This window comes from Neomonachus schauinslandi, chromosome 4 (assembly GCF_002201575.2).
Source record: "Neomonachus schauinslandi chromosome 4, ASM220157v2, whole genome shotgun sequence".
In the NCBI taxonomy this organism is placed as follows: domain Eukaryota; kingdom Metazoa; phylum Chordata; class Mammalia; order Carnivora; family Phocidae; genus Neomonachus; species Neomonachus schauinslandi.
The window spans coordinates 30,894,403-30,911,339 of NC_058406.1; the positions used below are offsets into that span (position 1 = coordinate 30,894,403).

At 58.2% G+C, this 16,937-nt stretch overlaps 1 protein-coding gene across 1 annotated transcript in view; it reads left to right on the plus strand.

Annotated features, from left to right (window-relative positions):
• The window catches only part of KCNQ4 (potassium voltage-gated channel subfamily Q member 4), a gene marked incomplete at its 5' end in the record, with an annotated part of 51,639 nt that continues 34,702 nt past the window's right edge, over positions 1–16,937 (plus strand). Inside the window, one exon of the mRNA XM_021684427.1 lies at positions 1–182. Within this exon, the coding sequence (XP_021540102.1) occupies positions 1–182 (182 nt within the window). The remainder of the gene's footprint in view (positions 183–16,937) is intronic.

Below are 16,937 nucleotides of genomic sequence, written 5' to 3' on the forward strand. Positions count from 1 at the left end.
CTCGGCCTCCTGGGCAGCCCCCTACCGCCGGGCGCGCCCCTCCCTGGGCCGGGCTCGGGCTCGGGCTCCGCCTGCGGCCAGCGCTCCTCGGCCGCGCACAAGCGCTACCGCCGCCTGCAGAACTGGGTCTACAACGTGCTGGAGCGACCCCGCGGCTGGGCCTTCGTCTACCACGTCTTCATGTGAGTTTGCGACCCCGCGCCCCCTTTCGCGCCCCCGCGCTCCCGCCCGGCGCCGCCCCTGCCTGAGCCTGGGCTCCCCTGGGGCCCGCGGGCCGCCCTGGCTCCGCCCCCTGCCCCCCATTCCCACGGCCGACCCTCCTCTCCGTCACCCTCAGGCCTGAGCCCCATTTCTGGTCCCCCAGCCGGACCTTAACCCTGATCCCCAGGTCCTGACCCCTGCTTGACCTCGCTTCTGACCTCCCCACCTCAACTATTTTCATTCTGATCTCCAACCCCTGCTCCTCTGTCCCAGGTACTCCCCACATCCAGTTTCTTGTCCCCCATCCTCCTGCAGTCCGGAGCCACTACAGTGGGGTCCCCTTTCCTCTTCCCTGCCCCCGTCTCCTTGTGCCCCAGACACAAAGGGGACCCACTGGCCCCCACACAGTTTCTGTTACCATCTCCCCAACTTTGTTGCCACAGTGGGCTCCCACCCGGGCTCCCCTTGGAGATGGCCCTCTACAGGGATGGCCTCCACCGCAGTCCGGGTTGGTCCCCCATTGTAGGAGCTCGGGGGTCCCTGTGAGCCACCTGAGCCCTGACACTCGTGTGTGCCGTGTGCCTGTCTTCACCCAGCCTTCCCTCCACCCTGCACCGGCCAGTGGCAGCAGCAGCAGGCGGCCCTGCCTGCCCCGGTGGCTGGGCCCGCTAGCCCGCCCAGCCCGCTGGCTGTGGCACCAGGCCCGGCTCCGGGCACCCTGGGCAAAAAGAAAGAGGAGAGCGGTCGGTGTGGAAGCACTGACGCTGCGGGCCCCGTCCTCCCCCTTGCCAGGCTCCTGCAACTTTCAAAAACACTGACCCCTCTTGGATGTAAAGAGTGAATTTTGGCAGCCTAGAGCTCAGTCTTGGGGGACGGCCTGGCCCCGCCGGGAACATGAGAGGCCCCACGGATATCAGTTGAAGGGCTGGGCCTGGCACTGGGACGCCCGGAGGTGCCCGAGAAAGACCTCCGGTCCCTGGAAAATGTACCGGTATTAATCCCTTCTTGCTGCCTTCAGAGAGGGCTCTCTGGTCTTGGGGTCTCCTGGGTGGCCCCCTTGCCTGTCCACCTGACTGTCAAGACAGTTTTTCTGCCTGTCTGGCTGTCCCTCTGCCAGAATACCCACCTGTGTGCGAGTTGGCCGGTCCATTCGTCTCCCCCACCTCCTTCACTGTCCAGTGGTCCTTCTTGTCTGTTTCCATCCCGCTTGTGGGACAGGCGTCCCTCGGTGTGCCTGTCTGTCCACCTGTCCATCTGCCTGTCCGTCTGTCTCAGACTTCTACTTGTCTGTTTCTACCTGTCTTTTGGTCCGTCTTCCTGCCTGCCTCTGTCCCATCCTCCCTGGGCCCGCAGAATTGCAGAGGTGAAGGGGAGAAAAATGCCGGCCAAAGAGCCCCCTGGCCGCAGGGAGGGCGGAGGAAGAGAACTCTGTCAGCCAGTCAGCTCCTGGGGGTGGCAGCCTTGACCCGGGGCAGAGACTCCAGCTGGGCTAGGCCGGGGGCAGAGGTGAGTTTGTCAGGACACGAGGTCAGACTTAGGGTCGGGGTCAACTGTTAGGAGTAGCCCAACCCCCAGGGCCCATTGAGGGGTCCGGGATGGATATTTTTCGCTGCAGAGAGTTGTGGTGAAGGGTGGCCGAGTTGCCCACATGCGGCCTGGGGTGCCCAAGGAGGCTGAGACACTCCGCAGAGAGCGACTGTGCCTTCCATGGGCTCCACGGGAGATGACTCTTCCAAGGCAAGGCTGGGCCGGGGAAGCCAGTAAGCCTCTGAGGGGGGGGGTCTTTCGTCCTGAGGCTTGTCCTCTCAGCCCCCACGGGGGTCACCAGAGGTGAAGGACCCGCCTCACGTCGCCCGGCCGGCCGCTGTCTTCGCCTCCTCTGGAAGGGCCTCTCCTACCTCTCCAGGAGCTAAATCTGCTGGCGCCTTTGCCCCACATCCTGCCCTTTCCGGATGCCAGGAATGCCCTGGCCAGGGGCAGGCTTGTTCTGACCACTTGTCCCCGGGGGGCCAGGGATGAGGCATCTCAGGAGCTCTGGGGGAGAGGAAATGCGGTGTGAAAACGTCCAGAGGGTTAGGGATCTCAGGGAACTGGTCATCTGTCTTAGAGATCAAATGGAGCGAGGGGTCGGGAGCTCCACGTCTTGGGTGCTGTGTGATCTTGGATTGATCTCTGGGCCTCTCTGAGCTTTTAGAAGTCTCCGCTGTCAAAGTGGGGTAGAAACCCCAACCTTGTGGGCCTCCGTCTCGGGTGAGGTAATAGGTGGGCAAGAGCTTGGTTTGCTGCAAGGGCCTGAGTGTGAAAGATGAGTGTTATTCCCGGGGCTGGTGGAGGGGGCCAGACAGGAGGCTTCTGCTGTTCTTGAGGCGCTCCAGATGTGGGGTTTCTCAGTCACTCGCTGTAGGGTCTTGGCTGTTCTTGCCAGGAAGTGCTTCCTGCTGTTGCACTCCTAGCCCTCCTGCCGCACTTTCCGTCAAATCTTTCCCACCTCCGCTGCGGTGCTCAGAGGCCGCTCAAGTGCAGGGGTCCCAGTGCGCACAGTTAGCTAGCACCCCCTTCCCAGAGACTCAGGCCCTAGCAGGGGGAGCCCGGCAGAAAAGCCTGGAAGAGGAGGGCTCAGGAAGGAGACGATTGGGGTGAGCTGAGTCCATTCACCCCAGGGGACGCCAGCCTCACACCTGCCGGCGAGGTCCCCACACAACCTGCACATTTTCTGGCCCCGAAGTGTGGAAGGATTGCCCAGAGGACAAGCCCGGATCCCGCCTCTCCTGCCCGTGCAGCTGTGGTCTCTGGGAATTGGGAACTGCTGACTCCCGTCTTCTCTTTATTGAGGTCCAGAATGAGGGATTGCGGGCCCCTCTCCGAGCTCTCTCACCTCTCTGTAGGCCCCTGGTCCTGTCACCAAACCGCAGTCCCTCCTCGGCATCCCAGTCTTTGATTAAGCCCTCAACCCTTCACACGCCCTGCCCTCTGAATTTTGAGAGATACCACATCACTGCCCATCCTGCTTTTTGAGCCTTCGCCGGGGATGGGGTGGGGTGGGGTGGGGTGAGGAGAATGCTTACCTCCTCGCTGCACCCTCTCAAAGCTCCCCCTGCCCCCAGCCTCCCTTTTAAAGTTAGAGGGCTGGAAGGGGCTGATACAGGGCAAGGTCATTACCCCCCATTTTCCCCCGCGCCACTGTGAGACTCTGGCTGCTCCCAGCCCCCAGCTGCCCAGCACTTTCTCTATGTGAAGGTTTACACTCTGTAAACATCCTCCTCAGCCTTGTCCCTGGGGTCAGAAGCTGTGGGAATGGGGAGGGGAGGAGGGTGGCGGCAGCTCCTGGAGCCCTCAGACTCCTAACCCTGGAGTCTTCCAAGCTCCCACCCTGACCATCTGAGAAAGACCACTGCCTGGGATGGAAATCAGCCCAGCAAAGGGGACCCAGAGCCCTCAGGCGTCCCCACTCGGCGGGTCCTCACATTTGAACAGCCCATTTTGCTTATAAGAAAACTCAGGCTCTGGGGACCCAAGTGACACAGTGAATCAGAAGCAGATGCGGAACCAGACCCCAAGACTCCTGACTCCCTATCGAGGACGTCCCTCCTGCTTCCTGCAGCTGCCTGGGCGGGGGGGGGGGGGGGGGGGGGGGTGGGGGCTCCTGCAGTTGGAACAGAAGTTTCTGATCGTGCATGGAACAGCAGTTGTGCGCCAGGCACCGTGCTAAGTGCGCTCCGTAAACCACCTCCTCCAGGCGGGGGCTGCTATCCTCCTCATTTGACAGTTGGGGAGACTGAGGCTCAGGAGAGGTCTCTGAGGAGCCTCCTGAGAGCTAGGTCTGACTCAGAGCTGCCTTTCTCCTGCATCTCGGTTTAGCCAGCACCCCAGTGTCGGGACCCGCAGGAGCGGTGCTCCTGTGTCACCTTCTCTGTGCCCATCACCCGGCACCCAGCACCCAGGCAGCAGGGGGTGGGCAGGGAGCAAGAGTTTGTGTGAATGGACGGCAACTGTCCAGCCTCGTCCAAAGCGGTCATACTTGGGTTGTACTTGGCTTTGCACACACACACACGTCCCTGCCGCACACCCGACTGTCTCATGCACACACTCACTACAACTTTGACACACGCGGCCATGGGTGAGACAGATGCACCTGCATCATACAGCCAATGAAAGAAATCTAATACAGAGCTGCCCCCACCTTCTCACTGACTTCATAGACACACACCTGGGCCTGCAGCCCCAGCCCAGACCCCTAGGACAGAAGAGAGTTGACCCCGTCCCTAAGTTTCTTGCCTCCACCTGTGTGGAGGCCCCCTGCACCAGCAGCACCAGGCTGCCCTTACAGGCCTCTGTTCACCTGTGTGTCCACCTGGGAGGGCAGCCTCAGGGCCACGTGGGAGCAGGGTACCTGGCCTCCTAGAATTCGGCTGGCCTTTGCTTTCCCTGAAGGGGCCCCCTGGGACCCTTCTGCCAGGCCTGCAGCGTGCTGCTGGGTCTACTGAGGCGTGGAAAGGAGCAGATACCCATCCCAGGTCATACCTGGCAGATCGGTGGTCAACTGTGCCAGGAACCCAGGCCCTCTGCCTCCCAGATCAGGACTTTAGATCTGTTCCTTGCCCCAGCGGATGGTGAAGACTGATGCCCCAAGAACTTGGCCTTATGATGGGGAAAGTCTTGGAGTGTGACCCAGATTTTTGGTGCTGCTGTTTTTCAGTTCTCATTCTTTTGTTTGGCCTGTACTGTGAGGAGGGGGCGAATGGAGAGACCATCCTGCCAGCTTTCTATCCCTTCTTCTCTTCCTCTCCCTGCCCCTTAGGCCCCTTTGTGTCCTCCTGCCCGAGTTCTCCTTTGGGGTCACTGGAGCAGGTTAGACTTCTCACTGCTACCCCACCTCAACTCCATAGTACGTTCATTCCTTCCGTTGAGAAAGCCCTGCTGAATGTCTGACTTTAGTCCCTACTGCTGCGGAAACCTGTATTCTCCAAATGTTGGAGCCAGGAGTGTTTCAAGAGGTGATTATTCTTGGGCTGATGGCAGCACTTTGAGTGGGTGATTAATTTAAGGTTCTCTGAGCCAGTCAAGGGAGCTGAAACCTCCTGGGGAGCAGGAGAAAGGAAGGCTCTGCGGAGCGGCCAGGGCCCTGCCCCTGCCCCCCAAGGAGGCCGCGCAGGGAGTTTCCCTGGACTTGGAGCAGCTCATCGCCCTTCCTCCCCGACACCGCACCCACGGGGGTCTTTGCGCAGGGCTGACCCTCCTGCGGGCTAGGGTCCCAGCAGGGAATTCAGGGGCAGCCCCTCCCTAACGCCCCAAGTGTGGGAGTTGTGGGGCTGGGGTGGAGAAAGAGGGGGGCACTTGTCATCTCTCCAGAGGCTGCCCCACAGCGGGTTAAGAGCGTGAGCTCGGAGTTGACAGATTTGGGATCGCTTCTGGTTCCACCCTAAGCAGTTACATGTCCTTGGGCAAGTTACTTAACCTCTCTGAGCTTCGATTTTGTCATCTGAAAGCCGGGATAGTCAGGGCCGACTGGGTTAAAGTGTGGGCGCTGTGCTGGGCACGGGCGGTAGCCACCGGCCACCGGGTTATTCTATCGCTGTCACTTTCACTGTTCTTCTGCCTGGGAGGGTCCCATCGTGGGCTGGCCAAGCGCAGAGTCCAGGGTGACTGCACGGGGGGCGGGGCTGGAGCTCTCTGCGGGGTCCTGCCTTGCAGTCCCTCATCTAGCCCCCACAGCCATTAGGGAAGGCAGGCCCTGCGTGATCCTCAGTTCACAGGAGGCTGGTGAGGGGACACCACCCACTTGTGCAAGGCCACACAGCTAGTGAACGGTGGCTCCAGAACTCCAACCTGTACCAGGCCTGGGGGGCAGAGAGAGGCAGACCAGGCCTGCGCCCGGCCTAGGACTCCAGGGCCCACTGAGGGGCTGCTGAGCCTGCCCGGCCACTGGCCTCTCCGGCGTCCTCTCCCAGGCCCTGGCAGAGAGGTCTGGGGGTGGGTGTGAACGTGTCTGTGTTGGGGGTGGGGGCGGAGGATGTACGGGGCGCGTCACTGTATGGCCGAGGTGTGGGCCTCACGGTCAAACCTGCACGTAGCCTGGCCCCAGGGAGATGGAAGTAGAGCCACGGTGCTCAGGGACCCTTGGGAGAGGAGGCGATGCCCCACTGTCTCCTGAGCATATCATCCTGGGGAATGGGGACAGGGGATCCCAAAGGAGATTCAGAGATCTCAACACTTGCTGGGAAGGTACCCACCCACACTCCTCCCCAATCCCAGAGCCTCATCCCCCTGCCCCCCGTAAGATGGGGCTAAACAGGAACGTGGACCATCCAAGGCTGCTGGGCACAGAGTGACTCTGGAGGAACAGAAGGAGCCACTGTACAGACCTTGAATTTTGCAGGAAGGGTGGGGGGGCAGGGGAATCTCCAGCACCTTCTCCCTGGGCCCTTCAGAGGACTCGGAGCACTTAGAAGGGCACTCGGGAGGCTGCCTGCCCCTCAGCTGGGGCTCTGATGGGGGCTAGTGAGAAGGTGCTGGTCAGACCTCTGGGGCCCCCATAAAGTGCCCCCAGGACTCCAGGCTTTCTGGGCAACTCTGTCCCTAGGGCAGGATCTGTGTGCCCTGGGGGTTGGCACCTGTGGGGGGAGGTGAGGAAGGAACGGGAGGGGCAGCCCCAGGCAGCAGACTAATTGGGCTGGGAATCCGTGGGCAGTGCCTGAGGGAGGGAGGTAAAGAGAGCAGGGAGCTCAGCAGTTCCTTCCCTCTTCCTTCCTTCTTGGAGATTGGGGAACAGTGGGTGGAGTGGGGTCTCTGGCCTAGGGGCCCTCCACAATCTTTTCAGGGAAATCTGGGCGGGGGGGTGGGGGGAGGCACTTTCTCCTGAGACTGCTCAGACATCTAGGCCAGGCAGGTGGGAAAGGGGGAAAGCTTGCTGGAGGTAAATGGAGCATGATTCCCACTGAAGCGTAAGGGATGGAGGTCAGACAGTAGGAAGGACTGCCCAATAACCAGGAGGTAGAGTGAAATTCCCTGGGGTACCCTTCCCAAAACTTTCGGACCCATGTCTAGCTGGCCTGGACAAGATTTACTCTGCTAATTATCCCTGTCAAGCAAGTAGCACCCCTCCTTCACAGGGTGAGGATGGAGAGTAGATAGAACCTGCTCCCTCTGAGCCGAGCTCTGGGGGTTGGGGGAGAGGGGTCAGAACAGGTGCCCTTCGGCTTTGGGGGGGAGTGGTCACAGGCTGCCTCTCTGCCACCCTTCCTTCCCTGCCACGCCTCCCTGGGAGCCTCAGGCCTCCCCAGGTCACCGTCTTTGGGTTTATTTTTTGCTGGGCTCGGCTGTCCCCTGGGAGGGGAGGGGGCAGGGAGCAAAGGAGGGGGGAAGGAAGAGCTTGGTCAGCACAATTCCGGGCGCCTCTGCTCCTGCCCTCCTTGGCCCGGCTGCCACCCTCTTCCAGAGGGACCAGTCCCTGGGCATAATGGGGACCCAGACTCCTGTGGGATCTCCTCTCCTGGGGCAGAAATAGGCCTTCTCATCTAGTCCTGCTGCAGAGCATCAGAACCAAAAAGGGCTCGGAGCTCAAGCAGAGCTGTGGCTTCTTAGCACACATGGGGAAACTGAGGCCAGGAGAAAGGACCTGATTGCCCGAGGACACAGTGCACACAGGCCCCCTCAGGAGATGGGGGTTGTGCTGGAGTGGCCCGGGACCGAGGGATGTCTCCCTCAGAATTCCACCCGAGCTCACTCACTCGTCTAATTTCCCCACTTCCGGGGCCTGCTGGCAGTCTGGTGGGGGGACAGAGGACGGGAGGAAAGGGGGCCCCAGGGCCCAGGAGCGGGAGGGAGGTGCAGCCTGGGGGTGCGCTGAAGGCCGCCCCAGGCTGTCGGCCCTCTCCCCACTGCCCTTTATTCTCCTTGCTGTAAGAAATAAATCAGCCCTGTTTTACAGAGAGGGGAATGAAGGCCCCAAGTCAACATGGCTGATATGGGGTAGAGGTAGGATTCAAACCCAGGCCGGGGTTCCCGGGGATGCTGCCATGCTGCCCCTGAGGGTCTAAGCCCATTGGGCCTTCCCTTGACTCTCCTCAATCAGCCTCTCTGGCTCTTCTCTCTCTGCCCGTTGAATGTTGGGGTTCCTCGGGGCTCTGTCCTGTGTCCTCCTCACTGTACAGAGTTTTTGTGGGTGGGGAGCACCCTCATGTACTCTTGTGACACTGGGGGTCCTCTCTGGGATGAAAGCCTGGCCCTCTGCAGTTTCATCCCCTGCAGCTTCCTGTGGACACGTTGCCCCCTCATCCTGTGGGCACCTCAAACTCAGCCTCTCCCTCTGATCTACGCTTCCCCAGTCCCCCCAACAGTGACTCCCTTACCCCTCACTGCCCAAGTCAGGAATCCCCTCCCTCAAGCATTTTTAAGATTTTATTTATTTATTTGAGAGAGAGAGAGACAGAGATAGCAAGAGAGCACAAGCAGGGAGGAGAGGGAGAAGCAGGCTCCCTGCTGAGTAGCCTGATGTGGGACTCGATCCCAGGACCCTGGGATCATGACCTGAGCGGAAGGCAGACGCTTAACCAACTGAGCCACCCCAGCGTCCCTCAAGCATCCTTTGTTGCTCACCTAAGAAGCCACTTGTAGTGTCCCCAAAATGTGCTGTTTAATGCTCTTTGTGCTTTTCTTTTGGCCTAAAACTCCCTCCCCCGGCCTATCCATCATCTAGTGAACCCCTCTTCATCCTTCACTTCTCAGTTGGAGCACCACCTCTTCTTGGAATCACTCCCCGCTCCACCCCAGGCTCAATGGGGGACCCTTCCCCGGAGCCCGGCTCACCCAGCCCTGTGCGTTCTTCTGCATCGGATTGTGAGGTCTGGGAGGTGGGGGTTGAGCACCGTGCTTGGCATGTGGTTGGTGATTTGTAAATGTTTGCCGAGCCGGGGACTGAAGGTGGCATTGAGGCTGGTTATAAGGACGAGAAGCATTGTGCCAACTAGAGGGAAATTGGAGAAAGGACCCCAGGTTCTCTGTGTGCAGGCACTGAGCCGGAAGCTGGTGTGATTTTTATCCCAAGTGCACGCCACTTGGAGGCAACAATGGGAGCAAAGGCTTTGAGGTGGAACTCCCTTCCTCTGTCTACCCTGTCCTGGATCATCAAGTGATGGAGGTGGGCTTTGCCCCGTGGGCAATGGGGAGTCACAGGCAGTGACGAGACAGGGAGGCACCCCTGGCTGGGAGCCACGGCTTGCCTGATTTCTTCCCAGGAGCTGGCGTTTTGCAAATACTATTATGTTCCCATTTTGCAGATAGGAAAGTGAGGCTCAGAGAGGGGAAAATAACATGCACCCGATTACATTGCTTGTCCATGGTGGAGTCAGGATTCGAATCCATGCCTGTGTGACTCCCAAGCCCAAGCTCCGAGTGCCTCTCAGATATGTCAGCTGACCCATGCGGTTCTCAGTGGCCTAAGGCAAAATCCAGGGAAATAAGGACAATGTGGTGATTTTTTCATAAGGCTAAATTTATTCCATTTAAAGGACTTTTAGTCTGAGATTATGTCCTTTCTTTTATGAAATGATGGGGCTGGGAATTTTTTTTTTCAAATGTCCTTACTTGGCAAAATAAAAAGTTGACAACCAGTCCCCAAGTGTTTTTTGGAAATTTCACCAGTGCGTGAAATCCTTGAGTCTGGGCGCCTTCCTGCCTCATCCCTCCTGGGCCAGAGGGCCACAAGCGTCCGGGTGGGGATGGAAGGATTGGGGAGATGGAGGAGCGCTCAGCCTTGTCACCTACGCCGCCTGGGCCTCCGGCGCTGTCAGCCCCGGAGAGCTGAGAGGGGTGAGGACCAGCCCAGGGCTCTAGCCAAGACTGGCCCCGGGGTCGGTGCGCACAGGGTCAGCCGGAATCAGGGCTCACCCCTCAGTTAAAGGAGCACTGGAGCAGGAGTCAGCCGCTGGGGTTCAACTGCCGCCTGTGCTTCCGGGGAGGGGCTCAATGTCTCCTAGGCACCAGCTTCTTTCCACGTGGAATGATCACTTCCTGCTCAAGTACCTCGGAAACCACAAACGCCCTTGAAGCACAGAGGGCTTGTTGTACCTTTCATGGGCTTATCTCCCTCTTTTCTGGGGCCCGGGGCCGCAGGACCACGGTGCACTTAGCAGGAGCCAGGATCTGAGTTTGAACCCCGTGTGTCATACGCTAAGAACATCCCTGGTCTAACCTATACCGGGATTGTGCCAAATGTTTTCCATATCCCACTTCATTTAATCCATCCAAGAGCCCCAGGAGGTGGGCACTGTTATTACCCCGTCACACAGAAGAGGACGTTGACGCGGGAGGGTTAAGCATGTGGCTTTGTCACACCCCCAGTAGGTGCTGAGTGCCCAGGAGGGTGGCAGTTTAAGGCTGAGTGTGCAAGGACTCTGGTGTGAGCCGGTCTTCGGGGTTGCAGTCAGTGTGTGTGGCGGGGGGGACACTCATGTGGTATGTGGGGATGTGGGTTGGGGCGGGAAGGCCACCTTCCTGCTGGTGGCCTCCAGCGGTCACTCCCCCCACTCCCCGGTGCCTCCGTCTCCCTCTCCTGCTGGGCTCTCGATAATAAGAGGGACACTAAGAGCAAATGTTTTTTAAAGATTTTATTTATTTATTTCACAGAGAGAGACAGCGAGAGAGGGAACACAAGCAGGGGGAGTGGGAGAGGGAGAGGGAGAAGCAGGCTTCCCGCCGAGCGGGGAGCCCGATGCGGGGCTCGATCCCAGAACCCTAGGATCACGACCTGAGCTGACGGCAGACACTGAACAACTGAGCCACCCAGGCGCCCCAGCAAATGTTTTTTAATGAGCACTGACCTGGCACTAGCAAAGGTTTCCTATCTGCAAAATGGGAACATAATAGTATTTGCAATAGTATTTGCCGCTCTAAGAACTCACCGTGGCTCCTGGCCCCTTTTCCTCTCAACACCCGGATGAGGTGGGGGCTGTGGTTATGCCCATCTCCCAGCTAAGGCGGCTGAGGCACAGAGAGATTGAGAAACTTGCCTGGGTGTAGGTAGGAGGGCCAGGATTCAAAGCCCCGAAGTCCAGTGCTAGGGGTATGTCCTGGCCCACCGTATTACGCCGAACTGGCCCCCGTGGGCCTGTGGCCGATATGAGGACTAGTTGAGCCTTAAAATTCATGCTTCTGTCCTCCACCCCAGTTCTGCACTGGGAACTTGCTCTCTCATTGGGAAGCCTTCACCGGCAGTCCCTTGGGGCTAGCCACTATCCCAGATGTTGGGGACAGAGCAGTGAATCAGACCCTCCCTCGGTCCCTAGGGAGATGGGCCAGGGGCTGGCAACTGTCTGGGCAGGTGCGGAGTCCCGTAGGAGCCCAGCACAGAGGGGCCAAACCCAGCCCCAAAGTGGGCATGGCTAGGAAGGCTTCCTGGAGGAAGAGGTTTAAGTTGAGACCTGCAACATGAATAGGAGTAGGAGTCAACCAGGCAAAAAGGAGCATGGAACAGCATTCAAGACAGAGGGACTAGCATGGGCAAAGCCCAGAGGTGACGCTAAACATGGCATGTTGCAAAGATGTCCAAGAGGTCAGGAGAGTGGGAGCCTGGAGGGGGCAGGAGGTATGCAGAGAAGAGGCTGGGACATGAGCTGAGGTTGCCAGGCTGAGGAGCAGTGACTTCTTGGAGGAGACTGAGTCCAGGAAGGAACTGAAGACAGGAATGCCCTGGGCAGATTGGTATTTTATTTTATTTTATTTTATTTTATTTATTTTTTAAAGATTTTATTTATTTATTTGAGAGAGAATGAGATAGAGAGAGCATGAGAGGGGGGAGGGTCAGAGGGAGAAGCAGACTCCCTGCTGAGCAGGGAGCCCGATGTGGGACTCGATCCCAGGACTCCAGGATCATGACCTGAGCCGAAGGCAGTCGCTTAACCAACTGAGCCACCCAGGCGCCCCTGGGCAGATTGGTATTTTAGAAACATCTTTCTGGATCTCACAAGGAGGATGGTAAGGGGGAAAACTCTGGCAGGGAGCCACGGGGATGCCCTCCACTTGGCCTCCTTTCCCCTCTGCCTTCCCCTTCATGGCCCAGCCCCCTGAGCGGCTCCTCTGGAGCTGCCCACTAACCCTGCCAAGGCCTGGCAGGACCTGGCCTGAAGCCCTAGGACTTTGCCTGTGGGACTTTGAGCTGCTTATACAAAGGTTGGCCTGTTGGCCTGGGGGTAGTTGTGTGTGGCTGAGCTGAGGGCGCCCTTGGAAGCAGAGGGTATGGGTGCAGGCCCTGAGGCTGTGGGCAAGGAGCTTGGGGATACGGGCTTAGGCTCTGTGGGGGTCCCCAGAACAGCAGCCTTAGGACAGGCTCATGAGAGCCCCCAAGGATTTGGCCCAGCTAGTGGTGCGGTGCCCTTGAGAAAGGGGCCAAACCTAGGTGGCTCGGCCTGCCCCATCTCTTTGTCCCCTCCCTGTCTTGCAGCTCAATAGAAAGCAGAAATCACTGGTCTTACCCTCTCTCCTTATTCTACTGATGGGGAAACTGAGGCCCAGAACAGGGCATGGACTAAACTTAGGTCAGTGGCAGAGCCCAGACTGGAGCCCAGCTTAGCTCAAGAGTTTCAGTTGTCCCCAAGACAGATAAATAACTGAAAAACTTTCCTCAGAGCTCACGTGGGCTCAGGTTCCCTCTGGGTGCTCTTGGGCAGGCCCCATCACATCCCTGAGCCTGAGCCTCTGGATCCAAAATGCTACCTTGTCTTGAGAAGGATGCCCCCTCTCCCACTGGATGGTCCACAAAGCACTTGGAGCCATGCCAGCCCACTGTGGGGCTTAATTAATGTTTGCTCACTGCATCCCACTCAGTTCTTAACAACCCTGGAGGAAGATATTGTTACGCTATATTACACTGAAGCTCAGAAAGGAGAAGGACTTGCCCAAGGTCATTCAGCTAGGAAGTGCCTCATATGGGCCTAGAGCTTGGGTGTCCAGGCACCTAAGGCCCCTGATAGACACAGCCCCGATTTTGGGGCTCTGCTCTCAGTGAATATCAGCTTAGTGTCTCAAGCAAGACCCATCAATCAGTTGGGCAGTGTGTGTGTGGGGGTGGGGGGTGGTAGGCTGGGCTGGCCCGCAGGCTGGAACTCAGCTCCTATCAACCCCTGTGCCTCCATGCTTGAGCAGACCGCAGCTGCTGTCCCCCCATGGGGAAAGGGACCCCCTTGCCATCCTGCACTGAGGGTTTTTGCTAGGGAAAGGAGCTGGCCGCAGCATGACCAACAGGGCACCTGCCTGTCCCGCCCACGCTGGGGTCTGGCCATCTAATGCCCTGCACATGACAGGCATGGGATGGGCACTGGGCTGGGAAGAGGGATTTGCACTCTCCTAATCTGGGGTCTGCTGCCCTACTCTGTCTTGGCCAGGGCCGTGGGAGAGGTTTGTCTCTGCCTCCCCTGCCCAGTGGCCCCAGCTCAGATCCCTGGCACATAACCCAGCTCCTCTGCTTGGGGCCTTCCTCTGCCATACTCATGCTCCTCACCCTCCCATGATTTGAGCAGAGTTGAGACTTATGGGGGCAAATTCTGGGGCATTTGGGGCTAATGGAGACACCATGTTGTGCAGCATTTGGGGCTGAAGGGTGGGGGCAATGTCAGGGGGGTTTAGGGCCCATGTTGGGCAAAGTTAGGGGGAGGACCTCATGGGGGTGCAGAGCTGGAGTGTTTGGGGCTAATCCTGGGCCACCCCTTCCTGGAGAAATTTGGCTACAAGTCAGGGAGGCAAATGTGTGGGCTATGCCCCCCCTCGCTGGGCAGTAAACACAGCCGTAGCCCAGGAGACAGGCCCAAACATCCCGGCCCCCCACGGTTATTTATACCAGGACTCCCTCTCCTTCTCAGGCCTGGTCTGGCCTCTCAATTCACGCCTGAGCTGGGCAACCTGAGTGGAGGGTCCAGGCTGCGGTCAGGGCAGGGGGCCTCAGCAGCCGGCCTGCTCAAACCCCACCAGGGACTGGGCACTCTTTCCTCCCAACAGCCTTTCCATTGCAGGCACTGGATCTTGCAGATCAGAAAAGTGCTCATGGAGGCCAAGGCCTGGGCAGGAGGCAGGAGCCTTGGATTTGCTCTAACCTCCTACATGACTGTGGTCGCTGGCCCCCCATAGCCTTAGCTACCTCTGTGTTCAGTAGGAGGGGAGGGGCGAGATTAGTGCTTTGCAAACTGTTTTACGCAGTAGATCTGGTTCTTTAGGTGAAATGTGACGCAGGAGCACAATATATAAAACATATCAAAGCGACATCTCTCCAGGTGGATTCAAGGGTAGGGGCCCAGAATCCTGCCCACTCAGCCTGTAAGGCTCTGCATACCACCAGCTCAGAGTCTTACACAGCCCTGCTTATTCTAGAACACATTTCAGGTAACCCTGCAGTTCCCGGCCCCCAGATCCCTGTGCCTGCCTCCAGGGTTTGTATAGGCCTCTTTCCTGGCTCATCATTCCAAGCGCCAAGGTATGTGAGCACTTCTAGAACCAAGGGCAGCTGTCTGCAGCCAGTGGAGATGGAGCGTGGAAGAGCAGGTGAGGGCACCCACAGGAGTGTACCTCACGCCACTCCTGGTGAGGGATGAGCCCAGTGCGGGAAGAGAAGAGGGCACAACGTGGGCTGGGGGCTGGAGGGTCGCAACCCTTCCTGCCAGATTCCAGCATGGAACTCCAAAGAGTCCAAGATCTTAAATTCTAACCTGGCCTTCCAGATTGTTACGAAGGTGTATGTGTCAGGAAGAGTGGAACATATTTTAGCTAACAACTTGTTAGCTTGATTTAAATTTTTCAATATTTAGACTAATAGTCTGTGGGTCCCCATCTGGACCCTTTCCCCAGTGCTGCCAGTGTTTGGGGTGGGCTCACAATGGTCCTCACTCCACCTACCCACCTCTGCAGCCACCCTAAGATGCCCTTACCCAGAGCCCTGAGGCTTCATAGAACAGTGGGAAAGTCCTGACTCACTGATGCTCAAGGCCCTGGGGACCTGGGTCTTCCTGTTCCCTCCCAGATACTGTCTGAGCATCTAATCGGCCAGCCTGGGGGATGTGGGGAAGTCACAAGTGGCCTTGCCCTTGGTGGATGGATCCTAATGAGGTGGTGGTGGGTGGGGGATGGACAGAGGCAGGAACAGCCTCAGCACAAGGGAGTCCAGGGGTACCCAGAAGGGCCAGGAATCCCAAGGGGCTGGGGGAGCACGGCTTCCCGAAGCAGAGCAGGGATTCTTGGGGAGGAAGGGGGTCCATCCCAAGGAGGGGAGAGAGCACAAAAGTCACCAGGGTAGAAATGTACAGCGTATGGAGGGGTGGAGTGTGGCTGATGCTTGTGTGTTTACAGCCTCAAACTCTGGGTTGAGGAGCTTGGATTTTAGATGGTACATAGTAAGGAGCCATTATAGGATTGTAAATGGGGTGGGAGCACTCAGACAGCAGGAGGTAAGTGGACTAGGGTTGGGGTGGGGATGGAGCTAGAATCATGGCAGTCAGTGAAGAAGTGGCTGGAGGGAGGGGGAAAGGGATTAGTCCCTGGATGGACAGGAGTGGGAAGTGGGAGGCTAGGAAGTAAGAGCTGATCTCCACTCTGCTTTCTGGAATCTCTTCCTCTATCTTCTCCTCCTGCTTTCTGTCTCCTCCCCCCATTCTATGGCCCTGTGTCTCCACGCTGGGGAGAAGGGCACCTCACCCCAAAGCCACCTCCCTATGGAAGACCACCTCACACCGGTGGCGAGTGGGAGGCTACAGTTGTATAAGAGGGGACCTGTTTGTTCATTCATTCACTTATTCACTCAACAAATATTTATTGATGACCTATAATGCACCAAGCCCTGTTCTAGGTGTGGGAGAGATAGTGGTGCACAGGATAGAAGGTCGCACATTCATGGAGCTGACATTACGGGGGCCTGGGGGACCAGAAACTGTACCTTTCCCTGGTGTCCACCCTCTGGCTCACTGGTCCATGCTCTTGCCTGCCTGAGAGAGGGGACTTTCTCCATTGCCCACTCATTTGTTCCAGCTGCCCTAGGATCAGCACCCAGGTCTGAGAACACTGATGAGGAGGGCCCCAGTGCCCAGGGCCCTGACCCCAGGGACCATTCATCTCTGTACGATGAGTCCAGGCCTGAGGGTCAGATCTGGGCTCAGGCCCTGGTTCTTTTCACTTACAAATGACCTGGAGCCCCTTATGAGGGATCTTCCTGGCCTCAGTTTCTTTATCTGTTAAGTGGAGCTTTGGGGGAGGCCCTGAGGAAATGAGGGGAGGAAAAGACCAGTCAATTCCAGTATTCTCCACTGGTGGACAGGAAGGCGAAAGGGTGCCAAGGACTCAATATCATCATCATTATCAACGGAGATAATAATGGCTGCTATCTACTGTGTTCGCTGTGGGCCAACGGCAGGCATCTTCTCATTTCATTTATTCCTCACAACCAGCCCTGGATCTTCCCTCCCCATTTCCCAGATGAGGAAACTGAGTCTCTCTAAGCTGAAATGACTTGCTTGAGGCCACACACAAACCTAGCTGACTCTGGGAGCCCTTAAGGACAGTGCTATGAGGGTGCTGCCTGGCACCCTCCTGGGCACTCAGCCTCGAGAGTAGTAACCCAGCCCTGGTGCCCCCCCTTCCTCCGCCAGCGCCCTCGGGGGCTGGCACCACCCAGAGCCTGGGCACTGGGTCCTGAGACACTGCAGTGGCCAGGACAGCACGAGGGGCTGGATCAGGCCAAGACCCGACTTAGGGGCCTTGGCACC